Below are 15,576 nucleotides of genomic sequence, written 5' to 3'. Positions count from 1 at the left end.
AGCCGCACTCCACATAGAGAATAATGGGGCCTCCAGCACCGACCTCCACCCGCAGAGCCACACTCCACATAGAGAATAATGGAGCCTCCAGCACTGACCTCCACCCGCAGAGCCGCACTCCACATAGAGAATAATGGAGCCTCCAGCACCGACCTCCACCCGCAGAGCCGCACTCCACATAGAGAATAATGGGGCCTCCAGCACCTACCTCCACCCGCAGAGCCGCACTCCACATAGAGAATAATGGGGCCTCCAGCACCGACCTCCACCCGCAGAGCCGCACTCCACAGAGAATAATGGAGCCTCCAGCACCGACCTCCACCCGCAGAGCCGCACTCCACATACATGGCTGCTCTCAGTGCTCTGTGCTGTGCGCACAGGACCTGTGATGAGGTCACAGGAGGGGAGGAGACAGGGGTCACATGATCGGGGCCCTGACACCTTACCTCCTGTGATCTCATCACAAGCCTTTGCACGCTACCAGCAGCATCGGCGTTCAGGCTACTTGTAGATGCTGCTGGTAGCAGAGCACATAATGCCGCCCCCACGGTCACTCACTTTTAGGTGGGGAGAAGATGGAGTGCCATTGCAGCAGCCAGCAGGAATGTGGTGGGGGCCCCCTTAGAAGCTCTTGTGGTGGGGGCCCCGGGGCTGAAGCCCCGCCTGCCCTTCCTATTATCCGGCCCTGCGCGGTGGCGGATTATAATGGGGCAATTTACTGGCCTGGGCTGTGGGCCCCTTAACCCCACTGGGCCCGGGGCAACTGCCCAAATTGACCTCATTATAATCCGCCACTGCCGGTTACACGTTACATGGGTATGTACCTATGTACATAAACGCAGGCACAAAATAACATAACAAATGTGCACATAAACAATGACAATTTTGTGATCCACTCGTCCACATCATTAGCCGATTTTATTTGTTTATACGTTCATAGTTGTAAGAGACTTGGCGTTAATTTACCAACCTTTCACTATATAACAATGAGCTGTAATTTTGTTAAAGGTTCGCTCTTATTAGTGTATAAATCAGACGAGTGTAATCCGATAAAAAATTGGTTTGCACTCGAGCCAATGTCATTCAATGAGGCGTGCAGATCATTTTGAAATCAGTACAGTGCGAGAAACAAAATGGCATGCCAGATCATCAGTATACAGACTATCAGTATACGGACCATCAATATTCAGATTATCAGTATATGGACCACCAGTATACGGACCATCAGCATATGAACCATTAATGTACGGACTATCAGGATACGGACCATTAATATACAGACTATCAGTATATAGACCATCAGTATACGGACCATCAGTGTAAGGACCATCAGTATACAGACTCAGTATACGGACCATCAATATACAGATTATCAGTATATAGACCACCAGTATACGGACCATCAGCATATGAACCATTAATGTACGGACTATCAGGATACGGACCATTAATATACAGACTATCAGTATATAGACCACCAGTGTACGGTCCATCAGTATACGGACCATCAGTGTAAGGACCATCAGTATACAGACTCAGTATACGGACCATCAGTATACGGAACATCATTGTACTGACCATCAGTATACGGATGTAAAAAACGCGTATCCTGTATAATATTCAGGACTAGTTACCAGATGACAATGTTCTTATAAAAACATGTAGTGGTTTATTTGGATTCTTTCATCAAAGAAAAGATTATAACAGAAAAATAGGTGAAGGAGAGATTGTCCATTAGTTCATAGCAAAGCAACATGTATCCATCTTTTCCTGAGATCCCGCATGGTAAAATGGCTTCTGTCTCTGTTAGGCTTCTCTTGAAGTTACACATAGTGATCAAGTTACATACCAGCTGTCCATAGTGGCTCAAGCAAAGATGACTCTTTAAGTGTGTCTCATGGTGGTGAAGGAGAGCGCCACCCCTAGAGTAAGCCCCTACCTTAAATATACGTCTTTTAAAGCACATGATCTCTATAAATGGAGTTGACATTTACCATGAGCAAAACTTACAAAAATAGCCTATGTAGTGTCAGCGGAAGGCACTGTTCAGTACAGAATTGAGTGTAATAAGAAATACATATCCAAATTATTAATATTTAACAACGCACCATCAGTGTATGGAACATCAGTATGCAGACCATCAGTATACAGAGAACCAGTATACGGACCATCAGTATACAGGCCATCAGTATACGTACCATCAGTGTATGGAACGTCAGTATACGGGCCACTAATATACAGACCATCAGTATACGGACCACCAGTGTACCGACCACCATTGTACAGAACATCAGTGGACAGACCAACAGTATACGGACCATCACATCAGCAGAGCAGATCTTTCTCTTCCGCTCTGCTGAGATGACTGGGCGTCACTGTCAGCATCATGCTGATCGTCAGCCGGTTCTCAGCAGCAGGCAGAGGAGAGCCAGCTTTCATTCAGCATGATGTCAGTATAAGAAGATGGACTAGACCGCGGGTACCTCTCTTGCACCGGTTTCAGAACTATCGGAGCTGTCACCATTGCACATGCACACATCCAGTATTTGGTGAGTTTTTTACCCAAGTAAGGCTGGTTTCACATTAGCGCTTTTTAAGCGCACGCACGGCCGGGGGTAGCTCCGCCCCCGAGCCGGCTCTCTGCCCGGCGTGCCCGCCCCTTGCTTGTAGCGCCGCCTCCTAGCGCACAGCGGCGCCTGCGATCGGCGCACCCTATCTTTAGCATAGGGTGCGCAGATCGTGCGCATGCCGTGCGCTAGTTGCGCTTTGACCTGCGCTGCGCACTTTTGACGGTGCGCCGTGCGCGCCAAAATCAAACTTTTCGGATTTTGGCGCACACGGCGCACCGTCAAAAGTGCGCAGCGCAGGTCAAAGCGCAACTAGCGCACGGCCTGCGCACGATCTGCGCACCCTATGCTAAAGATAGGGTGCGCCGATCGCAGGCGCCGCTGTGCGCTAGGAGGCGCTACAAGCAAGGGGCGGGCACGCCGGGCAGAGAGCCGGCTCGGGGGCGGAGCTACCCCCGGCCGTGCGTGCGCTTAAAAAGCGCTAATGTGAAACCAGCCTAAGCCAAAATCAGGAGTGGGTGAAAAATGCAGAAGGGGTGCAAATGTTTCTACTATGCTTTAATAATAATAATAATAATACTACATTTTATTTTTATAGCGCCGACATATTCCGCAGCACTTTACATTTCAGAGGGGATTTGTACAGACAATAGACATTACAGCATAACAATAATTACATACAGTAGATTATAACAAATACCAAGAGCAAAGAGGGCCCTGCTCGCAAGCTTACAGTCTATGAGGAAAGAGGGAGACACGAAAGGTGGGTGGTAACAGTTGCCCTGATTGTATGGACCAGCCATAATGTTAAGTGTGTGACAGTACAGATACAGAGGGCTAATGGATGCATTAAGCATGTGGGAACATGATGCGGGGAACCTGGTTATGGTAAAACTTTTGGCTGTGCCACACAGGGATAGAGTAGGATAATGTGTTGAGGCGATAGGCCAGTCTGAATAAATGTGTTTTCAGGGCACGCTTAAAATTGTGGGGATTGGGGACTAATCGTATTGACCTGGGAAGTGCATTCCAAAGAATTGGCGCGGCATGTGTAAAGTCTTGGAGACGGGAGTGGGAGGTTCTGACTATTGAGGATACTAACCTCAGGTCATCAGCAGAACGGAGGGCGCGGGTAGGGTGGTATACTGAAACAAGGGAGGAGATGTAGTGTGGTGCTGAGCCATGGAGGGCTTTGTGGGTGAGGGTAATAAGTTTATACTGAATTCTGGAGTGGATGGGTAGCCAGTGTAATGACTGGCACAAGGTAGAGGCATCGGTGTAACGATTGGTGAGGAATATGATCCTTTTCCTCTGACCGTTCCTCACCTGATTTTGGCTTACAAATACTGCGGTAAAAACTCACCACTCATTGTGTGCACATGGCCTAATGGAGAAAATAGAGTCAAGCGCCTTCCTGTTTCCTGCAGTCCCATGGACAGTGATTCATTTCCAAACCAGAGACTTAACCATGCACTGTGCATCAATATACAATGTCTCATTAAAGCAGTTAGCTGGGAGCATTTTTTTTGTAGGGACTAAGCACTCACCGACAGTCCACCAACCTCTCCTGGTCACAGCCCGCTCCAGCTGGTAAATATCCTGTTTCCTGTGACATTACATCAGCAGAGCATCTCCTTCTCTTCTGCTCTGCTGTATTGACAGGATGTCACTGCCAATGTGAGCAGGTTGCAGTGACAGACAGGAGGCAGAACAAGGGTTAACATTTATTTACAGAGTTATACTCCACGCAGAGATATAATGGGTTAAGCAGGGGAGTAAGGGAGGTGGTTACAGCACGGTATAGGTGCAAGGTGAGGTATAAGGTAAAGCAACTGTTCATGAAAGGGTTAACCTATCAGTCCACCGGCTTCCTGGCTGAAGAGCTGTAGGTTCCAACGGTGGCACCCATGGAAGTGGTGCGTGATGTTTCCAGTGTCGTCATGAAGTTGAGTGTTGGTTCCCAGTGAGGGCGATGAATCCTCGTTGTACTAAGCGGGGTCCTTGATCCACGGTTCGTCGTACGGGATGCAGAGCAGTCTGTGTTACCACCGGAGCGTGACTCAGCTCGGCCGGCCGTAGTATGCGGGTGAGGAATTACACAGTTCAAAATGAGTCACCCAGCCTGTCTCAGTCGGCACGCGTGCAGTAACCACTGGCCCGGAGAGTCTGCAACTTTCCATCGTGGGGGACAACAGGCACACGGCAGTTTGTCCACAGTGTCTCTGAACGCAGGGAATCAACAGTGCGGGCCTGCGCTATCACGATGCTTGAAGGACGGAGCACCAACCTTCCCCTGCTGCACGCTCAGTCTTCCCGCCAAGTCTCCTCTCTCTTTCCCACGCTCAGTGCCTTTTATCAAAGACACGCTCCCTACTGTTGCGTGCAAAGGTCGATCTGGGTCGGAAAGCTTTCCCCCGGGCAACAATGGTGATAGCCCTGATATCTCTGGAACAGAGGTACCCCCGGTCTGGTCCATCTTCTTACATCGACATCATACTGAATGAAAGCCGACTCTCCTCTGCCTACTGCTGAAAACCGGCTTACGATCAGAACGATGCTGACAGTGACGCACAGTCATCTCAGCAGAGTGGAAGAGAAGGAATTGCTCTGCTAATGTGATGGTCCATATACTGAATGTCTGTACACTGGTGGTCTGTATATTAGTGGTCTGTATACTGGTTGTCTGTATACTGGTGGTCGGTACACTGATGATCCATATATTGATGATCAGTATACTGATGGTCCATATACTGATGGTCCGTATCCTGATGATCTGCATACTGCTAGTCTGTATACTGATGGTCCATATACTGGTGGTCCATATACTGGTGGTCTGTATACTGATGGTCCGTATCCTGTTGGTCCGTATACTGATCTGCATACTGCTAGTCTGTATACTGATGGTCTTGTACACTGGTGGTCCATATACTGGTGGTCCGTATACTGATGGTCCGTACACTGATGGTCCGTACACTGATGGTCCGTATATTGATGGTCCGTATATTGATGGTCCGTACACTGATGGTCCGTACACTGATGGTCCGTATACTGATAGTCTGTATACTGATGGTCTGGCATGCCATTTTTTTTCTTGCACTGTACCGATTTCAGAGTGATCTGCACGGCCTCATTGAATGACATTGGCTCGAGTGTAATACAGGTTTTTATCGGATTGCACTCGTCTGATTTATACACTAATGTGAACGAACCTTTAACAAAGTTACATCTCGCTGTTATATAGTGAAAGGTTGGTGAATTAACGCCATGTCTGTTACAACTATGAACGTATAAAGAAATAAAATCGTCTAATGATGTGGACGAGTGGATCACAAGATTGTGATGGTTTCTGTGCACATTTGTCCTTTCGTGCCTGCGTTTATGTACATAGGCCCATGTAGTGTGTGACCCGGCACGCCTGCGTTCTATTAATGTGAATGTACCTATAAATGTGCTTGTTTACCGGGGTGCAGCTTGATGGGGCCCCGGACTCCTGCGCAGGGGCCCATCACTGTCAGTGTCCTCCCCTGGTGGGGCCATGATGGTCACAATGGTGGACACCTATGGAGAAGGCCGCTCTCACGTGTGGCTTTCTCTGGTCAGTACACACCGCGATGTCCGGGCCGTCCATACTGTCCATGTCGGGTCAGGAGACCGCAGTCAGACCGGACACCACTGTGTGTACACGGCCCAGGAATGTCGGACGTGTGACCGACCCCAGCGATGACCGACCGGGCACCAACCCACTGCACATAGGAGCCGCCGTCCCCTCACCAGGAGGATGACAGGGCATGCTGGGACTAGTGGTTCCTCAGGCCGTTCTCTTACGCTGACCCCTTACACCGCACTGGATATTGCCTCCATTACACTGCAGCCTCCCCTCCTGTCCTCTGAGGTGGAAGCTTCTCATCAGTTCTTCTCATGTTCCACTCCCTGCACGGACTGTACCACTATGAAAGGGGAGGGGCACCTGCACTAATTCATCGTCTGTTGCCAAGTGTAATATTCGGTGCGGTTTCTCAGGAGCTGATAGAGCAGCGGTCACACGAAGCTCAGAGGAGACAGCGGTTGTAATAGCCATTATACTTATTACACAGGGACAGGACATCACCACAGATCTGGAACAGCCGAGAAGCAGCTGGAAGCGCCGAGAAATGTCAGCCAATAGCAGCTGCTGGAAGCTTCCCGCCCAGTGACGTCATAGCACACTCAAATCTAATTGGTCAGAAGGTTTCTGCCCTGGAATCAGCTGGAAGAGTCTCGAGTGATGACATCACCAGAGCTGCGCTGTGATTGGCTAACTGCAGGGGAAGCTTCGTGAATGTTCAGGACTGTTTCTATGGAGCTGCGTGTGGAATGGAGAGTTCTGATTGGCTGTTACCTCAGAGGCTGGAATGCGGCTTACAGTATAAATACACATGACAGCAGCACGTCAGGCATAACTGAGGTACAGACTGTGAGCCTGACACAGAGGCAGGAGGAAGAGCGACTGGACGGCAGCACCAGACACAGCAGCAGAGAAAAGCGCAGAAGCTCCACACCAGACACAGCAGGAGAAGCTATTCACTATTTCTCCCTCGCACTCCTCTACCATAATGTCCGCCAAAGGAGCTGCAGTCGGCATCGACCTGGGCACCACCTATTCCTGTGTTGGCGTCTTTCAACATGGCAAAGTGGAGATCATCGCCAACGACCAGGGAAACCGCACCACCCCAAGTTACGTGGCCTTCACCGACACCGAGAGACTGATCGGCGATGCAGCCAAGAACCAGGTGGCCATGAACCCACAGAACACCGTCTTCGATGCCAAGAGGCTGATCGGCCGAAAGTTTGACGACCCGGTGGTGCAGTCTGACATGAAGCACTGGCCATTCAGGGTGGTGAGTGATGGAGGAAAACCTAAGGTGACTGTGGACTACAAAGGGGAACAGAAGACATTTTCTCCTGAGGAAATCTCCTCCATGGTTTTGCTGAAGATGAAAGAGACGGCCGAGGCCTATCTGGGCCATCCAGTGAAAGACGCTGTTATTACCGTCCCGGCCTATTTCAATGATTCCCAAAGGCAAGCCACCAAGGACGCTGGAGTCATCGCTGGTTTGAATGTGCTGAGAATCATCAATGAGCCCACAGCAGCCGCCATCGCTTACGGACTGGACAAGGGCAGCCGTGGAGAACATAACGTTCTGATCTTCGACTTAGGAGGGGGCACCTTCGATGTTTCCATTCTCACCATTGATGATGGTGTGTTTGAGGTCAAGGCCACAGCTGGTGACACCCATCTGGGAGGAGAGGACTTTGATAACCGTATGGTCAATCACTTTGTGGAGGAATTCAAACGCAAGCACAAGAAGGACATCAGCCAGAACAAGAGAGCATTGAGAAGGCTCAGGACAGCCTGCGAGAGAGCCAAGAGAACCCTGTCCTCCAGCAGCCAAGCCAGCATCGAGATTGACTCTCTGTATGAGGGTATTGACTTCTATACGTCCATCACCAGAGCTCGCTTTGAGGAGCTGTGTTCAGACCTCTTTAGAGGTACCCTGTATCCTGTAGAAAAGGCCCTCAGAGATGCTAAAATGGACAAATCTCAAATTCATGATATAGTCTTGGTTGGAGGATCAACCCGTATCCCCAAAGTGCAGAAGCTACTTCAAGACTTCTTTAATGGGAAAGAGCTGAACAAGAGCATCAACCCTGATGAGGCTGTGGCCTATGGAGCTGCTGTTCAAGCTGCCATATTAACTGGTGATAAGTCTGAGAAGGTTCAGGATCTCCTTCTTCTGGATGTAGCACCGCTCTCCCTCGGCCTTGAAACAGCCGGAGGAGTAATGACTGTTCTGATCAAGCGAAACACAACCATCCCAACTAAGCAGACACAAACCTTCACCACTTATTCTGACAACCAGCCAGGAGTCCTCATCCAGGTGTTTGAGGGTGAGAGAGCAATGACCAAGGACAACAATCTTCTTGGCAAGTTTGAACTCAGTGGGATTCCTCCAGCCCCACGTGGAGTGCCACAAATTGAAGTGACTTTTGACATAGATGCTAATGGTATTCTCAATGTGTCTGCCATGGACAAAAGCTCTGGCAAACAGAACAAAATCACAATAACCAATGACAAGGGCAGGCTGAGCAGAGAGGAGATTGAGAAGATGGTGGAAGAGGCCGAGAGGTATAAGGCGGACGATGACACTCAAAGAGAGAGGATTGCGGCTAAGAACTCCCTGGAGGCCTATGTCTTCAGTATGAAGAGTGCAGTGGAGGACGAAAATGTGAAGGATAAGATAAGTCCTGGAGATAAGAAGATCATCATGGAGAAGTGTAATGAGGCCCTATCATGGCTGGACAAGAACCAGTTGGCTGAGAAAGAGGAGTATGCCCATCAGCAGAAGGAGCTGGAGAAGGTGTGCAATCCCATCACCACCAAACTGTACCAAGGAGCCCCCACAAGTGGGATGCCAGGAGGAATGCCTGGCGCCAGCTGCAGTGCCCAAGCAAAACAGGGCCCCAACACAGGACCCGTTATTGAAGAAGTGGATTAAAAGTGATATTAATACAAACTTATAAATTGAGTGACTGTATGATATGGACTGGTGAATAAACATCGTAGCAGCAGATTTTCTACATATTTGTCTCAATGAGACATTTACCTGGATTTCTATATAAAAAATGTATTTTTACTTTTGAAAATAAATTATTTGTAAATGTTTTGCTATTTCCCAATTTAGATTGTATTGTTTTATTGTGTTAATAAAAGATACTTTATTTTTGTGTAGACATTTGTATTTGTACTTATTTTAATGAGGTTTATACAGGTGGAATTAGTGAATATTAGAAATTAATGAATTAGTAAATATTTAAATACCGATAATTACACATTTTTCTTTTGATTATCTACTGTCCAAGAGTTTTTTTCTTCTTTTTTCTCAACTTACATATTAAAAGTCTATTGTAAAACTAATAAAAACCGTCAATATCCAATCATTGAGGGGACCGATGATTGAAGGTCTGGGGTGCGACATCCCCATCACGGTTTATTGTAGTCTTATCTTTCTTATTATAACCATTGTGTTAGGAACACATTATTTAGCGCCGGTTCAGACTGCTTTATTTCACAGTTTATTTATGGACCTCAACGCACGGACTGAATGTGGGAGAACCGTCTTGAACCTCCAAACTTCATATATGCCTATAAAACTGTAAACTAAGGTCAGGATACCCATGTTCAAACAATATTACAGGTTTTCCTCCTCTGAAGCATCACCTGCTTGTTCTTGCAGCTTTCCTCACAAAGTGTCCAGTGAATGAGATGTGCTGTATTACTAGACCTGTGCATTAGAACAGGAGTGCTGTGGAGGGTGTGAGGAGGCCTGCAGTAACAAGCGGCCAGCGATTCATAAAGGAGGTGAACCTTAGTAGCAAGTGCCATAAAATTACATCCCCAGCACAAGTGTTAATATAAGGTGCACAATCCTTCTATACTATTCTACCTAGTGTATCATATCAGTACAAAAGAATGGATATGGGGTTATAGAAACTTTACTAATATATATCCCCAAGTCATCAATACTGGCATTTCGTGCGCCAATCTTGGTGAAGAGATGGCCAAATAAAGAGGCTCCAAATTCGTTGTTAAGTAAAAAAGAATTTGTCACAACTTTCAGCTGTGTGCGCTACCGTCAGGGACTGGAGGACATTTGTCATCATTTACGCCACTTTTGTGACTTAATCTATGATGAGTTTGTAGGCTGTGTCCCCTTCTCAGCTAAGCTCTGTCCGCTCTGTAAAAAGTTGGCCAAATTGGCAGAGAGTAAGTTTATGTGTGGGATCAGGGGAGGTTTAGGCTGGGTTCACACGTAGCGGAACTCTCGCGGAAATTACCGCGAGAATTCCGGAATTCCATTCCGCGGGAAAATCGCATTTTAAATTCCCGCGATTTTCCCACGGAAAAACTAGCATTTTGCAAGCGTAATTAGCTTGCAGAATTGCTAGCGTTTTCCAAGCGATCTGGAGCATCGCTTGGAGAACTGATTGACAGGTTGGTCACACTCGTCAAACATAATGTTTGACGAGTGTGACCAACTTTTTACTATTGAGGTTGCCTATGCAGCATCAGTAGTAAAAGATAGAATGTAAAAAATAATAATAATAAAAAAAAAATATTCTCACCTTCCGACGTCCCGTGCAGCCTTCCCGCCTCTCTCCACGCTCCCGGTCCCAGTAATCCTTTGCGACAATTACCGCGATGACGTCTGTTCTCGAGGGATCGCGACGTCTCGCGGTCATTTGCGATGACGTCGCACGAATGACCGCGAGACTTCGCGATCCCGCGAGAACAGACGTCATCGCTCGCAAAGGCTTACTGGGACCGGGAGCGTGGAGAGAGGCGGGAAGGCTGCGCGGGACATCGGAAGGTGAGAATAACAATATTTTTTATTTTAAATTCTATTTTTTACAGGGATATGGTACCCGGAGGACAGTCTCCTCCTCCGGACCGTGGGTACCATCCGCAAATGTTCTGCTTACTTTTTGCATGGTGTGCACAGCCACATGCGGAAAGTAAGCAGAACAATGCATTCCTATGGGTGCAGGATCGCCGCGATTCCGCGAAATTAATGAGCATGCTGCGTTTTTTACGCGAAGCGATTCCGCCGCGGTAAAAACCTCAGCATTAGCACAGCATTGCGGAATCCCATAGGAATGCATGGGATGCTTATTTTTCGCGGCAAAATCACGCCGTTAACACCGCCGCGGAAACGCGAAAAAAATGCCACGTGTGAACTCAGCCTTACAAGGGTGGATGTAGCAGAGCCATGTGTGTATGAGGTGTGCTGAGCAGAGCCGTGTGTGTAAGGAGCAGAGCCGTGTTGTGTATGGACTGCAGCCGTGTGTGTACGGGGTGTACGGAGCGGAGCTGTGTGTACGAGGTGTACAGAACGGAGCCGTGTGTGTACGAGGTGTACAGAGCGGAGCCGTGTGTGTACGAGGTGTACAGAGCGGAGCCGTGTGTGTAGGAGGTGTATGGAGCGGAGCTGTGTGTGTACGAGCTGTACGTAGCGGAGCCTTATGTGTACGAGGTGTACGGAGTGGAGCCGCGTGTGTACCAGGTGTACGGAGCGGAGCCGCATGTGTACGAGGTGAGCGGAGCCGTGTGTGTACGAGGTGAGCGGAGCCGTGTGTGTGCGCGAGGTGAGCGGAGCCGTGTGTGTACGAGGTGAGTCCGTGTGTGTATGGAGCGGAGCCGTGTGTGTACGAGGTGAGTGAAGCCGTATGTGTACGAGGTGAGTGGAGCCGTGTGTGTACGAGGTGAGCGGAGCGGAGCCGTGTGTGTGCGCGAGGTGAGCGGAGCCGTGTGTGTATGAGGTGAGTCCGTGTGTGTATGGAGCAGAGCCGTGTGTGTACGAGGTGAGTGAAGCCGTATGTGTACGAGGTGAGCGGAGCCGTGTGTGTACGAGGTGAGCGGAGCGGAGCCGTCTGTGTGCGCGAGGTGAGCGGAGCCGTGTGTATGAGGTGAGTCCGTGTGTGTATGGAGCAGAGCCGTGTGTGTACGAGGTGAGTGAAGCCGTATGTGTACGAGGTGAGCGGAGCCGTGTGTGTACGAGGTGAGCGGAGCGGAGCCGTGTGTGTGCGCGAGGTGAGCGGAGCCGTGTGTGTACGAGGTGAGTGAAGCCGTGTGTGTACGAGGTGAGCGGAGCCGTGTGTGTACGACGTGAGCGGAGCGGAGCCTTGTGTGTATGGAGCAGAGCCGTGTGTACGAGGTGAGTGAAGCCGTGTGTGTACGAGGTGAACGGAGCAGAGCCGTGTGTGTGCGAGGTGAGCGGAGCCGTATGTGTGTATGAGGTGAGCGGAGCCGTGTGTGTACGAGGTGAGTGAAGCCGTGTGTGTACGAAATAGACTAGACTGTTTGAAAAACAGACAAAACTATAAGGTGGAGGTCTGTAAGAACGGAAAAACTCCTCGACTTTTCCTTACAGAGTCACACTTAGCTTCAATTTGGCCGTGATAACAGCCATTACACGGTACTGAGAGAGGAACGTGCACGTACACCGCTGTCCGGTGTATGTAAAATTGTCAAGCTCCGTGTTTTTGTATACGGACTGACACACACTGTCTCTCTATAGTTTTGAATGTAATCAAACAGCAAATATACTAAACTGTTTGAAAATCAGACAAAACTATAAGGTGGAGGTCTGTAAGAACGGAACAACTCCTCGACTTATCCTTACAGAGTCACACACAGATAGCTTCGCTGTGGCCGTGATAACAGCCGTTACACGGTACTGTGTGAGGAGCGTACACCGCTGTACGGTGTGTGAAAAATGAACGCTCACTAACTCACAAGGACAAAACAATAAAATCTGGACTGCTTTGAAAAAAGCAGTTTGCTCAGCAGTGTGAACACAGCAATGTAGCTACCAGGTAGCCTTAAAAGGCAGCCTAATAACCAACAGAGCTGATGCACCAAAATATAGCCTCCCCTTGCACTGCACAGTGACTGGTGTGTTGTACAGGCAAAATCGCTAGCAGCAGAATCAGTTTTTGGTATATTCTTCCCTGCCTAACACTCTCCCTACAGAATCAGCAGCAGCACTCCCTATTCTGAGATCAGCATGAGTAACTTGGCGGTTGGTGTCGCCGCCCTTTTATACCCCCTGTGATGCCCCACAAAGCAAGCCAATCACTTGCATGCCCTTCTCCAAGATGGTGGTGACCGCTGCCTATGTCATCACGTTGCCCACAGTGTCCGTTCTTCCTGATTGGTTGCAAAAAGGACGCTCAAGCATCTTTTGAAACGCGACTTTGGTGCTAAAGTCGCCGACCTCGTGGCCGACCTCATGCTAAGGTCGGGTTTCGTTTCATGAAACCCGACTTTGGCGAAAGAAGGCAACTTTTCAATTTTTTCGACCTGTTTCGCACAACAGTGCAGAGTGTACATTAATGAGAAAAAATGAACTTTTTTGAATTTGCCAAATGGCTGCAAAGAAACAAAGAGTGAAAAATATAAAGTGGTCTGAATAACTTCCGTACCCACTGTATAGTACACCTACAGAACCCAGCAATTACCGTAACAAAACTTTAAAGCAATTTCCCTAAAAACAAAAACTCCACAAAAACTGTTGGATACCTCCTCCCGTGCTTCTTCCACTTACACTGCCACATCCATCTACACCTCTTCACCTTGGCATCTGCCTCCTGGTTCAAGATAATTATTATATTTTTTGTATTCTCTGTAATTTTAAGTGAAATTGCTATCCACATTTGTTTGCAGAGCAGCTGTCCTGCTCCTAACCCAATTTTACTTCCTTTTGCAACCCCCAACCACTTTCAACCATCATTTTACAGCAAAAAAGTTCAGGCCTACACTGGCTTATACTGCAAGTGAGCTGGTCTTATTATGCTGGGAAGGGCCCAATAACTATGGTGCTTCACATCCTATTAATTGCAGCTCACAGTTGTCTGCTTTGCCTTTTCTACTTAATACAAATAAGGTGGGACCCTAAATAATAAGAACAGCTCACAACTGTCTGCTTTCCATTTGCTGGTTATTAAAAATAGGGGAATCCACATTGTTTTTTTTCATTTATTTATTAACAAATACAGTAAAATACACTCGCAAGGAACTGCTCTACTTCTCAACTTGGACTTCCGCCTTTTGGTTTAAGATTTCTTTTAAAATATTTTGTTATTTTAAGTAATTTCTCCATCTACATTTGTTTGCAGGGCAATTGTCGTGCTCTTACCCCCATTTTGCCTACTTAAGTGAACCCGTAGCCCTTACTAAAACCATTTTACAGCATTAAAGTTCAGGTCCTCATTGACTAATATGAGGTTCAGGTCCGGGGTCAAGCTTTGGTCAGGTTCTCGAACTCGAACCAAACTTTGGACTACAGTTTGTCCGAACCCGACAAACCCGAACTCCCATGAGTCCTGCTCATCTTAATATTAACCTACATTATTATATGATGCCATGCATAAAGCAGCCCAGGATAATAAATGCTCCCTCCTATTCATCTGACTCCACAGGCTCCATGCGCATGAAAACCGCACTTGATATCTGCATTTAAACATACTGGTTGATGACCGGATCGTGCAGCTTTATATGAAAACCCCTATTTATTATAATGGCTGGACCTGAAATAACAAGTGCTTCTCACCTATTGCGCCCCTCCCAATTCCTTGTAGATTGTAAGCTTGCGAGCAGGGCCCTCACTTCTCCTGTATTGATAATTAATGACGTGATAGAGTATATGATAATACAGACCAAGTGAGCATGCCACAAATCCAGCACGCGTTTCGCTTCCGCTCTGACAGGACGTGTGGTGGAGGGGTATCGGCTGGCTAATAAAGTGCGAATACAGCTGCTGCAAATGGGTCATCAGGGAAAACGTCCCCTTATTGAGCGCTGCCGCGTGCGCATGGGCATGACATCTGCTGCCGGCCGGCAGCAAGAAGCGTGTCAATGAAGTGCAACAATATCACGGTTCATGATGTGGGACCAGCTAGCCAGTCAGGACAGTGCACAGCAATCATGGCCGCCATCTGTAACATTGGAAAAAGAGTTGGTGAAGATATTTTGTGATAATATGGCTGTTGATGACTATGAACAAAGGGGCATAGTGATATTTAATGGGAAGGGGAATTGGGAGAAAGATATCGTGGAAAAAAGGAAAAATGTGACTGTAAGTGATAATGATAGTGAAAAAACCTAGTAAAAAGGTAGAAAGGAGAAAAGCTTCTATGTGAATATGAACCGTATGTGCAAATGAATAAAAATGCAATTAAAGTGGAAAACAAAATAATGAAAAGAAAAAATGTGTAAAGAATGTTGAAAAAAGTCACTGACTGAATGTGAGAATGATTATTCTCCCAGATGGGAACACATTTCTGTTGTATAAAAGGACATAAAATATAATAAATGTGAGTATGTAAAAAAAAGTGATCTTTCCTTTTTGAGTTATTTATTTTTCTTCTTTCCTTTTCTTTCTTTTGTATATTCTTATTATATACATTGGGA

General features: G+C 47.6%; 1 protein-coding gene across 1 annotated transcript; it reads left to right on the top strand.

The window, feature by feature from the left end:
- The first annotated feature begins 6,839 nt into the window (after positions 1-6,839).
- Positions 6,840-9,336, top strand: LOC141051575 (heat shock 70 kDa protein-like). Its single transcript, XM_073548570.1, has one exon. It carries the CDS (start codon positions 7,160-7,162, stop codon positions 9,101-9,103), a length of 1,944 nt encoding a protein of 647 aa, XP_073404671.1. The 5' UTR covers positions 6,840-7,159; the 3' UTR covers positions 9,104-9,336.
- Positions 9,337-15,576: the final 6,240 nt, after the last annotated feature.

The sequence above is a fragment of the Dendrobates tinctorius genome, unplaced genomic scaffold (assembly GCF_039654945.1).
Source record: "Dendrobates tinctorius isolate UK_male_01 unplaced genomic scaffold, ASM3965494v1 ptg000157l, whole genome shotgun sequence".
In the NCBI taxonomy this organism is placed as follows: domain Eukaryota; kingdom Metazoa; phylum Chordata; class Amphibia; order Anura; family Dendrobatidae; genus Dendrobates; species Dendrobates tinctorius.
The sequence above is the reverse complement of the archived record's forward strand: the minus strand, read 5'-3'. Positions and strand labels throughout refer to the sequence as shown.